At 52.9% G+C, this 15450-nt stretch overlaps 1 protein-coding gene across 5 annotated transcripts; it reads right to left on the bottom strand.

Moving 5' to 3' along the window:
• Positions 1–541: 541 nt before the first annotated feature.
• On the bottom strand, positions 542–14253 carry ASB13 (ankyrin repeat and SOCS box containing 13). 5 transcript variants are annotated; one of them, XM_072955466.1, is made up of 7 exons: positions 13907–14253; positions 12270–12382; positions 9986–10173; positions 8722–8872; positions 6514–6648; positions 3579–3770; positions 542–2395 (listed from the first exon to the last, which is right to left on the bottom strand). In XM_072955466.1, the coding sequence occupies exons 1-7, from the start codon at positions 14236–14238 to the stop codon at positions 2268–2270; spliced, it is 1239 nt and encodes a 412-aa protein (XP_072811567.1). In that variant the 5' UTR covers positions 14239–14253; the 3' UTR covers positions 542–2267. The 5 variants fall into 5 exon arrangements, with proteins under 5 accessions (XP_072811567.1, XP_072811565.1, XP_072811566.1 ...); XM_072955464.1 differs by having other exon boundaries at positions 12270–12400; positions 13907–14117; XM_072955465.1 differs by having other exon boundaries at positions 12270–12394; positions 13907–14117.
• Positions 14254–15450: the final 1197 nt, after the last annotated feature.

The raw sequence follows: 15450 nt of genomic DNA, 5'->3' as shown, positions 1-15450 counted from the left end.
CAAAGTCAGAGGAGAATCGTTTACACAGCCATAGGAGTCATGACCACGTAACTTGTATCTGAGGAGCACGTAACACTTTTCCAAGGCATCTTCTAATCGCCTAACGTTGGCCTCACTTTCTCAACTGTAAGATTCTGTGGTTGATCATCAATATCCTTTTAGTGATCAAAGTCTGACCTTTGATCCTTCTTCTGCAGCTGAGAAGACCCAGCTCAGAGGATTGGAGAGATCTGCCTTCAGCCGCATCATACTGAGGGGTCCAGACCCAAGGATTTCATGTTGATTTCATCTCAGTACAAGTAGGGGGTGGTACAGGAGGCCCTTAAAATCTTAGTCCCCTGATCCCTTGGGCAGTGTCTCTCCTTGCGGGCAGCACAGAGACCAGCATCAGGAGACAGAGAGAGGCAGGAAGGTGGGAAGGTGAGACAGACATCCCAAAACACGGGGGAGAGGATAGTGGACTCCTGTCGACTCCCCTCGGGTGAGGCCCACCAGGCGCTTCTGCCCCCAATAAGAAAAGGACCACATGAACACAAGGATGGACCCTCTTCAACAGCTTTTATTGAGCAGCAAGTGTGGGGACCGGATTCCGCACTGAGTGTCGCACATGGGGAAACGTCAGCTGCTCTCACGGCTAGAGGCAAGTTTCTGTTACAAATGGAAGGTCAGAACCCCATGCTTTCCTGGCCATTGTTATCAGCACGTGCAGATACAGGGATGTATCCAGAACGTGTTTCTGCCCCTGCAGCCAAACAGGAGGGGCTCTTATCTCAGCATCCAACCGAGCACCACCATGTCAACAGCCGGGACAGTGGAGCTGGAAAACCCCCACAGCCACCAGCACGGAACTTTCCACCAGATCAGGGCCCCACCCAAGGAGCTCTGCCGAGAGACACCGCTGGCCATGAGCGCGACTGGCGCCCCCCGGGCCCATCCAGGCTCCTGCCCCTGTGCCCTCTGGGGGCACCTGGTGCGTTCACGTTTCTGGGGACGCCGGCTTCAGGCATGACCCACAATAGTGTCCACAAGTACCTCGCCCATTTCCCCCGACACCAAATACAGCTGAATTGTTTATACAAAGTCCTCTAGTCTAACTCCCTGGTTTCTGTTTTTTTTCTTTTTCAAACTACGATACAGCATCTTAAGCAGACAGACGCCGTCTGAACATACTGCATAACATTTACCTCATGGCTTGTAATGGAGAATTACAGATTATGAAACATTTTCTTGCCCTGCCTCGATGATGAGTCTGATTCCTACCCAGTTCAAAGCACAGACACGATGCCTTAAGCATAACAGATGCTCCTCGAGTGGCTCCAAAAATGCGTAACTCCGTGGTTGACAGTACCCACTGGGGGCCGGCAACCTCTTCTGCCAATTTCAGAGCTTCCAGGAATGTGCAAAATTTAGAGCAGGAAAAGAAATCATTAGACAACTGTCAAAACAGATAAAAAATAATCTCTAAAGAGTCTCCTAACAGGGCTTCATACTGGAAATCCTGACCCCAGGAAGACGTGCCAAGATGCCTTCACGTTACCTGCTGCTTTAAAGACTCATTAACCAAACCTAAGTGTGAGCACCTACATGGCCCCTAAACGTGTATACCCCCTACATAAAACTGAAGAAGAACTTCCCAAGAAACACTGTGCTTGTTGTGGGGAATAAAAGGCCTGAGTCTCCCCTATAAGCTCCCTGAGTGATGGGTTTATTTGGGCACAGGTGGACCTTGGAAAGGGCCAACTGCAGCTCCAGAAAACAGCATCCAAGTGGCTGGCTGTCCCCACAGCAGCGTCCAGGGCATGTAGTCAGGACCCACCCGACCCAGACCACCCCCTGCAGCACGGCCTCCTCCCTCTGCACACTCTGGACCGCCTGGTGCTGAAGGAATCAGATGGTGCCTCCCAGACAAGTGGAATCAGCAGCAGTGCCCTGGACCCCCAGCCCCACCCTGGGCTCCTGGGAGAGTCTTTCCTGAGAGTCCCTCTGCGGGTCTGTGGAGAGGGACAAGTGCACGGCCAGGAGGACACTGGAGTCAGACTGAAGTCCAGGAGGGCTGGCCAGGGTCCGCCCAGTGCCTCGGAGACATTTTCCAGAAGTCTGCAGAGAAGATGACGCGGGGCAGCCAGATGGGACTTGGGGCACGGTGTTCTCCACGGCGATGACACAGCTTCAGGCAAACCAGACAGAGCCCCCTGCCGCCCGACACTGGACTCAGGAAGGCCAGCAGCCAGGTGTCACCAGCCTGCCCTGCCTCCCGTGCCTGCAGCTCAATTGTAGGAAAGGTAATCGATGAGCCGGGGAGGGATGTCCAACTTGGCGATTTTCTCCAGCCCTCTGACGCCAGTGGCCCTCCTCAAGCTCACCCTGCAGAGCTGGGACAGGGTCAGAGGTGTCTCTGGAAGAAGGGGACAAGACGCACATGAGGTCAGCTTAAGGAAGCACTATAGTATCCTTCAACTTAATGAGCACCAAGATGGCACTAAAAACACCCGCCTTGTCCTGGAAAAGGGCTGAACTCCGCGCATCTTCTCTGGCAGTCTACCAGGAAGGACGGCCAGGGACGGAACATAGGAGGCCAGGAAATGGAATTCAGATGCAGGCCACCGGGATTTCACTTTGTGGGCTTTTGGCTTTGGGGTGGGGGGTTGTTACTTTTTCCACATAATATTATAACTCATGCAGATTTGTAAGCAAAGCAGTAATCGACAGCTACTAGTCTTGTCTGGCAAACTTCCAGACAAATAAGGACAGGGCAAGGATTGGGGCACCGGGAGCTGGCTCTCCACTCCTGCTGTTTCAGGACACAAGCTGGGTTCTGCTCCCCAGCGCCACAGGCCACAAAGGACCCACTGGGATGGACCCACGTGGGCACACAGTCCACAAATGTGCATCCTGGTGGCAGAGGGTCAGGATGGCAGGAATGGGGCCTGGAGTGAAGCTCAGGAGGGATGCAAACCAGGACCAAAGAAGGAAGGTGCCTGGGGGTCCCTGGTAACTGGGGCACCGAACTGTGTATGGAACAGAGCCTGGCTGCGTGAGGTTGCCCTTTAGAATCATCTGTGATGAACATATAAATGAACCAAAGAGAGTATTCTCAATGCAGGAAACGTTATGAAAGAAAAAGCTCTTTGGAAGAAAAATAAGAATTATTAGTGACATTCATTTTCCCATGTTACTTGCTCGCCCCAATTATTTGGCTGCAGGAAACGGAACATTTTCTAGATGTTTCACCGACAGATACCGATGGTATCTGCCTCTAAAATCATAATAGATTTTGGTTTGGAAGGCTGGCAAGATTTTGAATAAATAGGCTTTTTTTTCCCCAATAGATGGGTGTTTGAAGCCTCTTGTGGCTGTCATTCTATGTGAACTCATTTAAAAACCTGCCCCCAGAGAAGAGGTCTTGTCTCAGCCAGATCATGCGTACTGCTTCCTGAAAAGCGGGGGCTGCACCTGTATCACCAGCCTCCCGGGGGCCGGCCCGCGTACAGGGCCCATTTCCTCATGGCTCAGCGGTCAGCGCGGAGCTTCCCGCGAGGCCCCACAGCGCGCGGCATCACGCGCACCCAGACACGCACTCTCGTAGTGCTCGAAGCACTTGGCGGGGGCGCTGCTGCTCCGCGTGTAGTCGGACGGCTTCCGCCCCCGGTTGTCCCGCGCGTAGATGTTGCCCCCGAACTGGATGAGCATCTCGATGAGGTCCACGTTCTTCACCTTGGCCGCGTGGTGCAGCGCCGTCTCGTGCAGCTTCGCTGCGTTCACATTGGCGCCTGCGGGTCCAGAGGAGGCTGACGTCAGCGAGGGGCAGGGCTGGGGCGGGGTGGGAAGGAGGTGGGGACTGCAGGTTTAGAGGGGACTGACGTCACCGAGGGGCGGGGCTGGCGGGGAGGGGGCGGGGACTGTGGGAGGGGTGTCCATAGGTGAGTTGACGTCACCAAGGGGGCGGGGTGGGGAGGAGGCGGGGACGGCCCTGTGGCATCGTGCGTGCTCAGCGTGCATGAGGTCCTGGGTTGAATCCCCAGCAAATTCTTTAAAAAAAACATACTAGTCAACATCACCAAGGCGCACCGGACACCAAAACAGCCCTTCCTGGGAAACAAGACCAAGACTCTGCTGCAGCCTTTTTCAAAACCTTCCAGCAGTTTGGCAGATACAAACTACTGTGTACAGAATAAATAAACAAGGTCCTACTCTACAGCACAGGGAGCTAGATTCAATACCTTGTAGCAACTGGTAACGAAAAAGAATTCATATATGTGTATGTATGTGAATCACTTTGCTGTACACCAGAAACGAATAATATAACACGATAAATCAACTATACTTCAATTTGAAAAAAATTTTTTTAAATTTTTAAATCTTAAAAATCCAGAAGCAGTGATTCCTTTTTTCCCCGCTTAGGATAAGAGAGACAAGGACAGGGAGCAGTAAAGAAGAAATATAACTGGGAACAGAACCAAAAAGAAGAAAAACAAGACAAAAACCTTCCCGGTGAGCTAAGAGTCTGCTCTGATGTCCTGTGCAGTCTGAGGCTCCGGACTCTCAGGCTGAGCTACTCAGGCTCCCTACACACACACACACACACACACACACACACCCATGGAAACACACCCCACACATGCACACACACACCACGGGGACACACACATCCCATGCACACACATCACCGGCCGAGGACAGAGGCTCTAAAAATGTGTGTTGCATGAATGAATGAATTTTCCTTAAGTATGAGAAATCTTGTACAAAAGGGAGGCTCAGCGGGAAAACAGGGAACGTTCCCCCAAATTCCTTGGAGTTCAGATCCAGATGAGGCATCCTGTGAACTCAGCTCTGCCCCACCTTGTACTCAGGATGACAGGAGACATTCATAAAGTAGCTGAACACAGCCATTTTTAAATGCATTAAAAAAAGATTTTGATAAAAATATGATTCAGGTAAAACACCATTCTTAGGGCACAGCTATCATAATTCTATACAATGGAATCTCCTCGAATTTTTTTTTTAAGAAAATACCAACTGGCGTCCTCTGCAGAAGCTGGAAGCAGCAGCCCAGAGGGACATGGAGCCACGTGAGTGCATCTTGAAAACACAGGGCTGAGTGATCAGACAGGAAGCAGAGTCTCATCCGTAACACCAGTCACCTCCATGAAAACTTCATGCCTCAACCGATACTTTGTATTTTACAAAAAACACACAGAGGCAAATTAGAATGGTGGGATTGAGGGGTGGGGACAGAGGAAGGAAGGGAAGGAGGAGCCGGGGAGAAAGTGGCCTTGCAGGGACTGAGAATGACACCACCTGGAAGTCGGGACAGAGAGAGCCTGAGCCTACAGCGCCCAATGCCACCCGGGCCCTAAAAGTTCTCAGCTCAGAGAAGAGGGGTCCACGCTTGCTAGGGATCAAAAGCCTGATTTCAAAGCAAAGTAGGATTAGAGTGGACTCAGTAAAATCTTAGGGAACAAAGACCAGGCTCCGGGGGCGGGGGAGTGCTGTCACGCGCCTGCCAAGCAAGAACTCAGCACGATGCCGGGGCAGCAGGAGGGTGCCGAGCACAGAGAGCTGGGATTTGCCTGCTGGAATAATAGCAGACACACATCTGAGCAGCACTGCGCTGGGAAGGGAAGGGGGAAGCTCCTTCTGAAGGCTCCCAGCGCAGCTAAGTATGTACTGCTGGGGCGCAGATTAAAAAGTACCCCTCCAGGAATAAGTGGACTTTCACCTGCCTGACCCCCACTCCTCTGCACAAGTAATCCACAGCTCAGTGACTTAGCCTGGCGGCCTATGGAAGACCCACAGCCTCTGTATCCGTCCCCAGGGCACCCCGTGCCCCCCCCCCACAGCACCCCTCCTTGAGCAGGGCAGGGACCCTCTCCAAATTCACACGCAAAGGCACCTGCATGCAGACTTTTCTAGAGACGTGGCCCGTGGTTTTCATCAGATGTTCCAAGGGGCCTGTGACCTACCCAGCAAAAAGTCATGAATCACTGCCTTGGGAAGGAAACGTACGCTGACCTCGTCTCTCTACTTTTCTGTATCTTTGAGATTTTTCCAGAGTTCAAAAATAGTTTTAAACAAAAAAGGGAAAAAGAATGCATGTGGTCTAGGAAGGGTGTCAAAAGAGGCCACCTGGGATTAGAATCAGGGACGACAGATGTCTGGAGCTGACAGCTGGTGGAAGACGCTGACCACCAAGAAGAATCACTCTCCTTTGGTGCACACCTACTAGGCACCAGGGGCTGCAGAAATGTTACCACGAATCCTCCCAACAGCCCTAAAAGATTGGTTTTATTTTTCCGGTTTTACAAATAGAGAAACGGGCAGGTGGGAGAGCCAGCGGCCCACCTGGGCCGTCTGACGCCCCCTCCCAGCTCTCAGCCGGCTCACGGTGCAGGCGAACTCACCGCGCCTGCGCTGAGCAGAGCCTGCGTAAACACTGACGCACCTGCCCTGAGCAGCCGCGGGCATGAACACAACACACCTGCAGTGAGCAGAGCAGGTATAAATTCGACGCACCTGCGTTGAGCAGCGCTTTGACGCAGTCCAGATGCTCCCGGGCACAGGCAACGTGCAGTGGGGTCCCAAAGTGGCAGTCGTGAGCTTCCAGGTTGGCCCCAACGTCAATAAGAAGCCTCACGCACTCGGAACTTCCTTCAAAGAAACAGAGACGGATGAAAGGCATCGTGATGACACACGGCTGGAATAACGAGGCTGGCAGAGACGCGGCTGGAACAGGTGAGCCCAGCCTGGCTGCAGCGGTGGGGGTGGGGGCGGCCGGGACTACATCCCCACCACAGGCAGTCCACGCCCCACATGGCCCTCGGAGCAGCGGGTCCGCGTCCTATCTGGCCGCGGGAGAAACAGAGAGAGGTCACAGCTGGCACTTTTGATGGGAGAACGTGAAATTGGGGGGACCAGCTGTCGGAGGCAGAGAAGACGCCTCACTTCCCCCTTGGGGGGGGCGGGGAAAGGGGCTCCCCACCACTGGCTGCCCACTAAGCTGTGTCAGGAACGTCCAGACCGCCTGGGTGAACTTCCCTACACTCCCCCACCAAGCGGGTTCCCCACCCCTCCCAGCAGATACCTTCCCGGCCTCTTTGTAGGCATCTTTAACCCCCATCTGGGGGTCTGGGTTTCATTCTGTCCCAGAGCCCATCCTCTCTCCTCCCTTGACCATACTTTGTCTTTGGCTCTTGAGCCTCTCCCCAGACCCCAGACCTGGCCCCACCTCCACGCCGTCCGCTGGACACCCCCCACTACCAGGTCCTCACGTCCCCTCCCCAGCCGGTCTCCCCGCTCACCCTGAGTCGGTCTTGACCCTGTGCTCTCCTCCCAGCCCGTCCAGTCCCACTGATTCTCCCCGCAAAGCTCTCCAAGTGAACCTACCCCACTTAAGCCGCAAGGGCTCCGCCCTTGGATCCCCACAACAGCCCCCACCTCATCTCCCCATTTCTGAGATACCCACCACCACCGTCTCCTGAAGGAAGCAGAATGTGCCACCCAAAATACGCCACTTTGGTCTAAGGATTTCTTTGAGCTGAAGATAGTTGCAGACGCAGCTAGAAGACAAATTCTCTGCTCCCCCTCACTTGCCTAAAAGCAGTATGTAAATGTGTAAAGCTGTCCCCTCCCCTCTCTCCCAGGAAGCTAATCGCCGGGGACAACTCGACCCTGGCCGGCTGAGAGCCAGCACCAGAGGCGTCCACGCAGCAGTCCTCGCTAACCAGCCCTGTCTCCTGGCAGTTTCCCGGCAGGTTTGCCTTCCCATAACTTGCCACCCTCGAGCTCAAAGTCCTTCTCCTTTGTCTCATCACTGCTCTTTATTAAGATGCTTCATAAACCCCAATTCTAACCACCCTTTGCCCGAGCTCCCCTGGGTGTCTGTGCAAGGCAAACCCTAGCAAACTTCGGCTTCTCTTGTTAATCGCTCCCTTGTCAGTCTCACGGGCAGGGCCCTGGCCAGCGAACGTAACCTTCCCTCCCCTGCACTGTACACGGATGGCCACGAAGCCACCCTTTAAAATGTTATTTTCCTATTGTTCAGCAAGTGCTCAAAAACCTTCAAGGCTGCCTGTGGGGACCTCAGTGCCTGCTGGTGACAAAGATGACCTAGCTGTGGGAATCAGGGTGGGGGCAGCAGAGAACAGTGGCCCTGGTGGGGCGGTGGAGGAGCCCACACCCCAACGAAACACGGCGAAGACAAACACCACGCTGGCCGAAGCACAGGACACAATGTGCAAACCTTGCTCAAAACAGCAGGGGTCTGACTCCTCAGTCTGTCATTTAAAACACTTCCCAATAGCTCCCAACCTAAACTTCCAGTTCCACCCGTTGCAGCTCCTCTTCCAGGCGCTTCTGATCTCCCACCGTCTGAGCTCCGTCCCTGCTTGGAGGGCAGCTGAAAGCCCGCCAGCTCCCCATCCTCCGAGGGCACCTGCCCAGGCGATACTCCGGGCCTCACCTCCCAGCGACATGCGGGGCCTGCAGGGCAGAGGGACAGCCGCCACCAAGCGAGCGGCTGCAGAGGGAACAGCTCCAGGCTGAGCCTCTGAAAGGCGCTGACTCAGCTGGACGCAGAGTCCTCCCTTAGAAACAAAGCGCCCAGTCCCAGATGAGGACCACTTCGCCAGGAGGAAGAGTGCAGGAGTCCACGGCTCAGCCGGGAGCCCCCTTCACCAGCAGGGCCTCCCCATCCCGTCCAGACTGCTCCGCACTACGGCTCACCGCTCATGCAGGCCTCGTGCAGCGGGGATGCCGTGTACAGGGGCGGGTTGACCTTGGCCCCGTGGGAGAGCAGGAGCTTCACACACTCGACGCTGCCCGAGGCACAGGCGTCACAGAGCGGGGTGCTGCCATCAATGTTGCGGGCGTCCACCTGGCAGGAGGGAAGAAACCAGTGCCGGGGACGGAGGGGAAGATGCAGGCTACTCTCTTGCTCCTCCTGATGGATGCTCTGCGTCTTTGCAAAGACACCACGTACTTTTTCTAAGTATTTGGTTTTCTACTAAGAGCTGAGGTGCCATGCCAGGCAAAGGCATTAGAGAGAGAAGTAGGGGGGTGCCTGCTGACCTCCTGAGCATAGTGGGCAGGCGGCTTGAGGCTTTTTTCTCTCTTGGGGAGGATCCACTCAGCCTTGCTCCAGCCGCCACCCCAAACAGCTAGTAAGCACAGGCAGGGCATGAAAACAGCCTCGGCTGGAAAGAGTGCCTGAAACTGTTTAACATGCCTCTTCCTGCTGGAAAATTACAGGGCAGGAAAACAGCAACTCCCCACAGTGGCAGCATCTGCTCAGAATTTGTCCAAATTCAGCTGTTATTTGGGTTCACACTGAAGCGTGTGCCACTTCCTCTGGAACCACCTTCAGAGCCAAGTTCTGCAAAGGCCCAGCAGCACAAAGCTTCCCTTCCTCCTCACCGCCACCTCTGTCCAGCGGTGGGCGAGCGGGGCTGGCTCCAACCAGCTCACCCAGCCCAGCCGGCCGTTAAATATGCAGCAGTTCCACCAGCCAGATGCCGCAGTGGGGTGAGTATTTACACCAGGGAGAGCCACCCATCAGCATCTTGGTTTGGTTCCTTCTTACCTTTCCTGCCAGAGCTGCTTGGCCAGCACCCCACTTAGTCATCCTGCTTTCTGAGCGCAGACGCCTCTGCAGCCAAGGCCCACCAGCCCTGCCCACGTGCAGACCACAGCACCCCACTACTGTGCTAAACTGCCTTCTCTCCAGCCACCAGTGACCTCCCAGCAGCCAGGTCCACGACCATCCTCACCGGCCCTCAGTGTGCAACTGACACAGCGACCCTCCCTCCCTCCTCCCTCAGCTGCCACGACCCCCATTCTGATGGCCTCCTTCCTCCCCATCTCGGCTGCCTCCGGTGGTTCCCTTTCTTTCCATGAGTTTGCATCACATGGAACGCTATTCCCAAGCCTCTTTTCCTCTCGAGCTGGTCTCGTCCACCCCACCAGGGGCCCGTGCTGCAGGGCAGCTCACCTGAGCCCCGGCAGCCAGCAGCAGCTGCACACACTGGGCCTGGCCCCGCAGGCTGGCCACGTGCAGGGGCGTGATGGAGTCCACAGTGACCTGGTTGACACAGGCCCCGTTCTCGATCAGCTGCTGCAGCTGCCGGGTCTCCCCTCGCTGGGCCGCCTCATGCACGGGGGTGCGCTCCACCCAGAAACCTGGAAAGGAAAACACCGAGTGCTGGGACCACACCACTTCTGGCCAGGTCCAGTGAACGTACACACAACCCTGGGGACCTTTTACCAAACCCAAGACACTGTACATGTGATCATGTAGTTGGTCCAAACAGCCCTACTCGAAATCCTCGAGTGACCCCCACCGCCGGGGATGGGGTCCAAATAGAGCTAGCTTTGCTTCTTCCTTCCTAATCAAGATGCCTTCTCTTGTGTCTAACAAGTTCCCAGACGATGCTTACGCAGCTGGTCTCGGGACTGCACATGGAGAACCCCAGCTGCAGACACTTCTCCCCCTGAATAAAGCCCCTTTCTCTCCCTACCTCTGGCCTCTCTCTCTCACCCACCACCCAACCTTACCCTAGGTAATGTCTACTTGTACCTCTCCTGATTGGCCTTGCCCCTCCTCAGCCCCCATCCACGCTGGGTTAGCCCCTCCTGGGTGCCCCCCACCGCCTGCCCCAGTTCCCACCAGTCCTTACTGTGCTGTGGTCCCACCTGTCTGCCTGCCGCACAGCAGAAGCAGACAAGATAGTGGTCCCTGATACGGGTTCTCAGTGCCACCCCCCACAGACGAGCGGTCCAAGTTAATCACAGAATTCCCATTTCCCATAGAACATCTGACCCAACTCCAGTGAAGGAGACCTGAGGGAGAGCCTCCTGAGACGGTTCACAGATTCAACACGCCCCTGGCTCCCAAGAAGATACCGGCGAAGTCTGTCTCCCTCTTTCCCCGGGATATGGCCTAGAGGCGAGCTGGGAACTTCTGCAGCCATCGGGCTACCTGCCTGAAGACGGAACCAGAACCCCGGAGATGGCCAAGCCCAGGAGATGGGAGCACCCAGTGAATCACTGATCACATGGGGCCTGGAGCCCGCCGACAGCCCAGCTTCCCATGCTGCGAGCTTGGCGTTTCTTCACCGTCTAAGCCAGGTGCAGAGAAATGCATGCAAACACACAGGGTGTGAACTCCCCGCTGGCAAAAAATCACAGGGTGTCTCCTCAGCACCCATCAGAGCATCTGGGACAGAGTGGAGTCTTTTAGACACTCTGAAAATGTCACAGGGTAGGAGCTTGGGATTAACAAATTCACACTACTATATATAGAATAGATAAACAACAAGGACCTACTGTACAGCACAGGGAACTATATTCAGTATCTTGTAATAACCTATAGTGGACAAGAATCTGAAAAAGAATGTGTATGTGTGTGTGTGTGTGTGTGTGTGTGTGTGTGTGTGTGTGTATATATATATATATATACTTTAGATAGTAACAGAGTGAAAACAGGGGGGAGGGAGCAAAACCCCACAAGGATGAGACCAGTGCCTAAGAATGACATACCTGCTGCACAGAATGCACCTGCTGCCATGGGAACCGAAGACACGGTATATGCAGCGAGCCCGGCACAAGCGGGTGTTTAGTAAGTGCTTTATCGTGATCACCCTTGTTTAACAGTGCAGTCTGAAGTAAAGCCCAGCCTGCGGGGAATGACCGGCCACTTTGATTCCAAGGGAAAACGGAAATCTGCATTTTGATATGAGGAAACCCTCACTCAGGAGATTGGGGCTGAGTACTTGGTTGCTTTTTAAGAGGTTTTTCAGCAACAGGTTTTTCATATGAATGCCGTGAATATTGTTTGTTGGTGAACTAGTGGTTTTAAGATGTGTTACGGGGACAAGAAGTCAAAACTTGATGAAGAGAGGAAAAGAGAAAGTGAAAAAGAGTAAGTGAAAGCAAAAGAGAACAGTGGAAAGAGGTTATCAAGAAGTGGAAAACAACCTGGACCCCTTTTAACATATGAAACAAGCAAAAACTAAACAAAAAGAAACACCTGAGTTAAAACCTTGGCTTGACGGCTTTATAGCTATGCAGACTCAGTTTCACCTCTGAGTTACCAATAATGATGTCCCATGTCTACCACAGGGCGTATGGCCCGTGCCCGGCACACAACCTAGCAGCTCCGTGGCTCTCGTCGCGGTCCCAGGAGCTGCCTCTCCTTTTCCCGCTCCATCTCACCTTCTCAACACCCCAGAAGCCAATGAACTGTTTAAGGATAAATGAAGAACATAATAGCCCACCTTGCTTGGAGCCCAGATCCCTAAGGCACCTTTTCATCTTCTGCCAGCCTCTTCCTTCCAAGTCAGAAGCTCTTGAGCACACAGGCTGAATTCGGAGATCACCTTTTTCAGCTCTGCAAATAACACTTAACCTTGGGTCGATAATGATGTGTATTACATTTGCTAATAAACACTAGACTCAGCTTAGGATGTGACTCTCCCTACATTCTTACTTATAAGGGCATATCCTAAGACTGCAGCCTTTACCTCTGAGAGGTATCATATGAAAAACAAACCTACCTGGTTTGGTTAGGGTACACCACATATACAGAATTTGAGATGAGAATGTTACATTAGGTTAAACTTCCTATGATGGAAACTTCTGCTGGGAGAGCAGGGTTGTTTTGAATTCAACACACTGAGCTGATTCATTAGTGTTGAGAATAAATATGTCAGCAGGACATGTCTTTAGAGAAATATATGAAATAAAACAATAACAAAGTCAAAAGTGGCCAGGAACCCCAGAAGCCGTGCATCAGTTAGTCCAGAATGTATTTTCTTCTCAAGATGCATTCCCTGAACTACATACATTCCCGCAAACAATGTGTTCAGAAGCGATGCTGGCTGCTGAATGTTGTACATGAACAAAAATATTAAAATGAGCTTAAACAGGTTTTCCTGGTGAGCTGTTCATTGCTTATTTAATTGAACCAACCAAGCACAGATCCCACTGGCAGGGTCAAAGCCCTGCCTCTGTCTGGGGCGGAATGCCAAGTAAAAACAGACGCTTATTAAATGCCTTTGATCATGTCCGAAGTGGCTGTTCTGCAAAACCAATTAAAATTGCTTTGCTTTGCTAGAACTGCAATTCCCCTTAAGCTAAATGTACCCTTAAGACTTCTCACTTTTATTCGGCTCCTTTTTTTTTTCAATCAGCGTAAAAATACTTCAGTTGTTTGTTTTTTTTTTTTCTTTCCAGGTTTTCGAAGTGCTTTCACTGCTCATTTCATTTGCTCTAAAACTGCTTCCTAGGCAGGAAAGTTTGCTCCCCCAAAGAATTGCCTTTGCCCTCCAGTCCATTTTATTCTTGGGTTGGCCAAGTGGTAGAGACGGTTCAGTGAAGATCGGAGGTGCATGGTTCGCACAGTGCGATCAGGGCACATCCCCCTCCTGGATCGGATTCCTGGGTGTCCGTAGAATGCTAATGACCCCGCGCCTGACCTTCTCACAGGGCGCCTGGAAGACGGTCCAGCTCCCACCCCGGGCTCGGGCCAGGGGTCCCGCCAAGGCATCTCCTAAGTTGTCCTCGGAACCTGGCAACGACTGCGCACCCCCCTGCCCCGCACCCAACCCCACCGGGGTGCACCGCGCTCCGGTGGGTCTGCAGTTCTGAAGTCCTCCCAAGGATGAGCAGCCCTGCAATGCGCCGATCCCGGCCACGAGTTGTGGGGACGAGCAAGGCGCGGGACGCAGAAGCTGAGTCTGAGATGCATGGGATCCCGGGACCGACCTGCTGAGTTAAGGACTTGGCCCTCCGTCACCGCGTCACCGCTCGGGGCGAATGTCCCCAGGTGCACCCTTCGGTCCCAGGAGCCGGCCCATTGGCGCTCGCTCCTCGGCCGGCCCGCGCTCCCCGCAGCCTGCGGTCCCGCACCTACCTACGTCGCCCAGGAAGCAGCCGTCCGCCCCGCGGGGCTCCATGCGGCCCGCAGACTCCCGCGCGCCCCAGCTCCGCGGCCCGGTCACTCGCGCCCCGGGACCTGCGCCGGGACCTGGGCCGGGACCGCGCTGCCGGCTGGGCGGGGCCAATCGGCGCCGGGCCGCGCGTCCGCCCGAGGTGGCCGCGCGCGCCGGGAGTTGTAGTTTCCGGCCCGGCCACCGCAGCTGCCCGGGCTCCGGGCCAGCGCCACGCCGCGGTCACCTGCGTCCAACTCCGTGGTCGCTGCCACAGGCTTTCCTGGGCACATGTGTGATCGTGCGCAAGATACATGTTCTTGTGCAAACTGTGTTGTGTCCACGTGCAAAGCATGCCCCCGTGTGCAAAATGTGTCCACGTGCACATTGTGTCTGTGTGCAGAGCGTGTCTGTGTCCGTTTGCAAAACATATCCACGCGTCTAGGTGTCCATATGCAACGCGTCCAGCTGCTACAACTCACTACCTTCCTTTGCACTGATCGAGCTTAGCAACTCTCCAGTCTTCTCATGCTTTCCTTTTAAGGACAGACTTCCTACTGGCCCCAGAATACTCCCTGTTTCTTTCAGCTTTCCAGAGAAATCGTAAAGTCCAAATTGTTCACATTCGTTTAAAAGAAAAAAAAAACTAACTTTTGAAGTCTCATGACAGAAGGGAAGAACATGTTTACAAATGATTCCACATTTCCTCTATCCATTCATCCATCAGTGGACACTTGGGTTGATTTTATGTGTTGGCTACTGTAAATAATGCTGCGGTGAACATAGAAGGTACATATTATTGAGTTAGTGTTTTCATTTCCTTCAGATAAATACCTGGAAGTGGAATTGCTGGATCATATGGTAGTTCTATTTTTAATTTTTTGAAGAACCTCCATATTGTTTTCCAGAGAGGCTGCACCAATTTATAGTCCCACCAACAGTACACAAGTGTTCCTGTTTCTTCACAGCCTCACCAATATTTGTTATTTCTTATCTTTTTGATAATAGCTACTCTAACAGATATAAGGTGATATCTCACTGTGGTTTTCATTTGCATTTCCCTGATGACTAGTGATGTTGAGCATCATTTCATATACCTATTGGCCATCTGTTTGTCTCCTTTGGAAAAATGTTTATTCTTTACCCATTTTTAAATGTTTTAAAATTGGATTGTTGGTTTGCTTGCTATTGAGTTGTATGTATTCTTTATTTTGGAATTAGCCCCTTATCAGATATATGATTTGCAAATATTTTCTCCCATTCTGTAAGTTGGCTTTTCATTTTGTTGATAGTTTTGTTTACCGTGCAGAATCTTTTTAGTTTGATGTTGTCCTGCTTGTTTGATTTTGCCTTTGTTGCCATTGCTTTTGGTGTCAAATCCAAAAAATCATCACCAAGACTGATGTCAAGGAGTGTATGGCCTATGTTTTCTTCTAGGAGTTTAATCGTTTCACGTTTAATGTTCAAGTCTTTAATCTATTTTGAGTTGATTTTTGTGTATGATATGAGATAAAGGTCCATTTTCATT

This window comes from Vicugna pacos, chromosome 35 (assembly GCF_048564905.1).
Source record: "Vicugna pacos chromosome 35, VicPac4, whole genome shotgun sequence".
Taxonomy (NCBI): domain Eukaryota; kingdom Metazoa; phylum Chordata; class Mammalia; order Artiodactyla; family Camelidae; genus Vicugna; species Vicugna pacos.
The sequence above is the reverse complement of the archived record's forward strand: the minus strand, read 5'-3'. Positions and strand labels throughout refer to the sequence as shown.